The sequence below is a fragment of the Acomys minous genome, assembly GCF_964271855.1.
Source record: "Acomys minous genome assembly, chromosome: 12".
Taxonomy (NCBI): Eukaryota; Metazoa; Chordata; class Mammalia; order Rodentia; family Muridae; genus Acomys; species Acomys minous.
In genome coordinates this window covers 91877748-91879019 of record NC_140493.1, presented here as the reverse complement: position 1 = coordinate 91879019, position 1272 = coordinate 91877748, and the positions used below count along the sequence as shown (strand labels likewise).

General features: G+C 50.6%; 1 protein-coding gene across 1 annotated transcript; it reads left to right on the top strand.

The window, feature by feature from the left end:
- Window positions 1–432: 432 nt before the first annotated feature.
- Window positions 433–1071, top strand: LOC311578843 (keratin-associated protein 3-1). The gene has a single exon (XM_084748912.1). It carries the CDS (start codon window positions 508–510, stop codon window positions 802–804), a length of 297 nt encoding a protein of 98 aa, XP_084605038.1. The 5' UTR covers window positions 433–507; the 3' UTR covers window positions 805–1071.
- The last annotated feature ends 201 nt before the right edge of the window (window positions 1072–1272 follow it).

Below are 1272 nucleotides of genomic sequence, written 5' to 3'. Positions count from 1 at the left end.
GTCTCTCTCAATTTCAATCAGAGAGCCTAAACTATCTCATAGAAACACGTGGCTGCTGGAAGAAGAGAAACCGAAAAGCCTGTGTAATCCAAAGCCGCCTGGAAAACAGACACGGAGCACAGGGGAGACCCGCAGATACCTGCCATTCCAAGCCACCATTAGTGGTGTGTACCGACAGGAAGATAATGGCTCGGTGCCTTCGCCTTTGAAGACTGACATGACGAAACTGTGCGATGACAACTGGCCAACGTGAAGAGTCCTTATTTGACAACAAAACAACCTGAATCCCTTTTAATGACTTCAGGAATGTGTCTTAGGTAATAAACACTTAAGTAATTAGACAAATTTTTATGGAAGCAGCCATAAACTGAAACATGGGGGAAATACCTTGGCAATAGGTCGACGCCCAGGGAGGCGGGTATATAAGAGCCAGGGCAGAAGACCGGAGCATCCAGACATCAACTGACTTCTCCTCCCAACCTAACCAACAGCCCAACTCCCAAAGTCATGGCTTGCTGTGTCGCCCGCTGCTGCAGCGTCCCCACCGGCCCTGCCACCACCATCTGCTCCTCTGACAAGTCCTGCCGCTGTGGAGTCTGCCTGCCCAGCACCTGCCCACATGAGATCAGCCTCCTGCAGCCCACCTGCTGTGACCCCTGCCCCCCACCCTGCTGCCAACCTGAAGTGTACGTGCCAACCTGCTGGCTGCTCAACTCTTGCCACCCAACTCCCGGCCTGAGTGGCATCAACCTGACCACCTACGTCCAGCCTGGCTGTGAGAGTCCCTGTGAGCCCTGCTGTTAACCTAGTCAAGTCTGTTTCCCAGGTTCAGTGTCCAGGCTGGCTGCTCAGCATCCTCGAGATCGCCTGTCTGCCAGCAACTGCTTCTGCCTGTATCAAAGTTTAAGCAACCCTAAAGCCCAGGAGCAGGGGCCATGAACCTGCTCAAGTTCCTAATGCTGTGTTCCTCTAGGCGCTGATGGACTCGGTCTCTCTTTTACGCTCTATCCCTGCTTTTTTGAGAGAAAATCATTTGGACTATTCATTAATAAAGTTCATTCTGGCTTAGCATCCGTGGCCTCGTGGCTATTTATTTCTTTGTTTCCACTTAGGAAAAATGCAATGCATATCTTTACGTGAGAGCAGGTTCTTATTTAACCTGAGACCCATCCCAGCACAGTGAGAAGTCTGGTATACCGAAAGTCATTTCAAGCTCACACCTTAGTGTTTGTGATCATTTAAACAGTGGTCCTCCAACAGCTCCTCTCATAG

What these genes read in the sequence shown, in the direction of transcription:
- LOC311578843 (XM_084748912.1), top strand. Translation starts at nt 508, where the DNA reads ATGGCTTGCTGTGTCGCCCGCTGCTGCAGCGTCCCCACCGGCCCTGCC.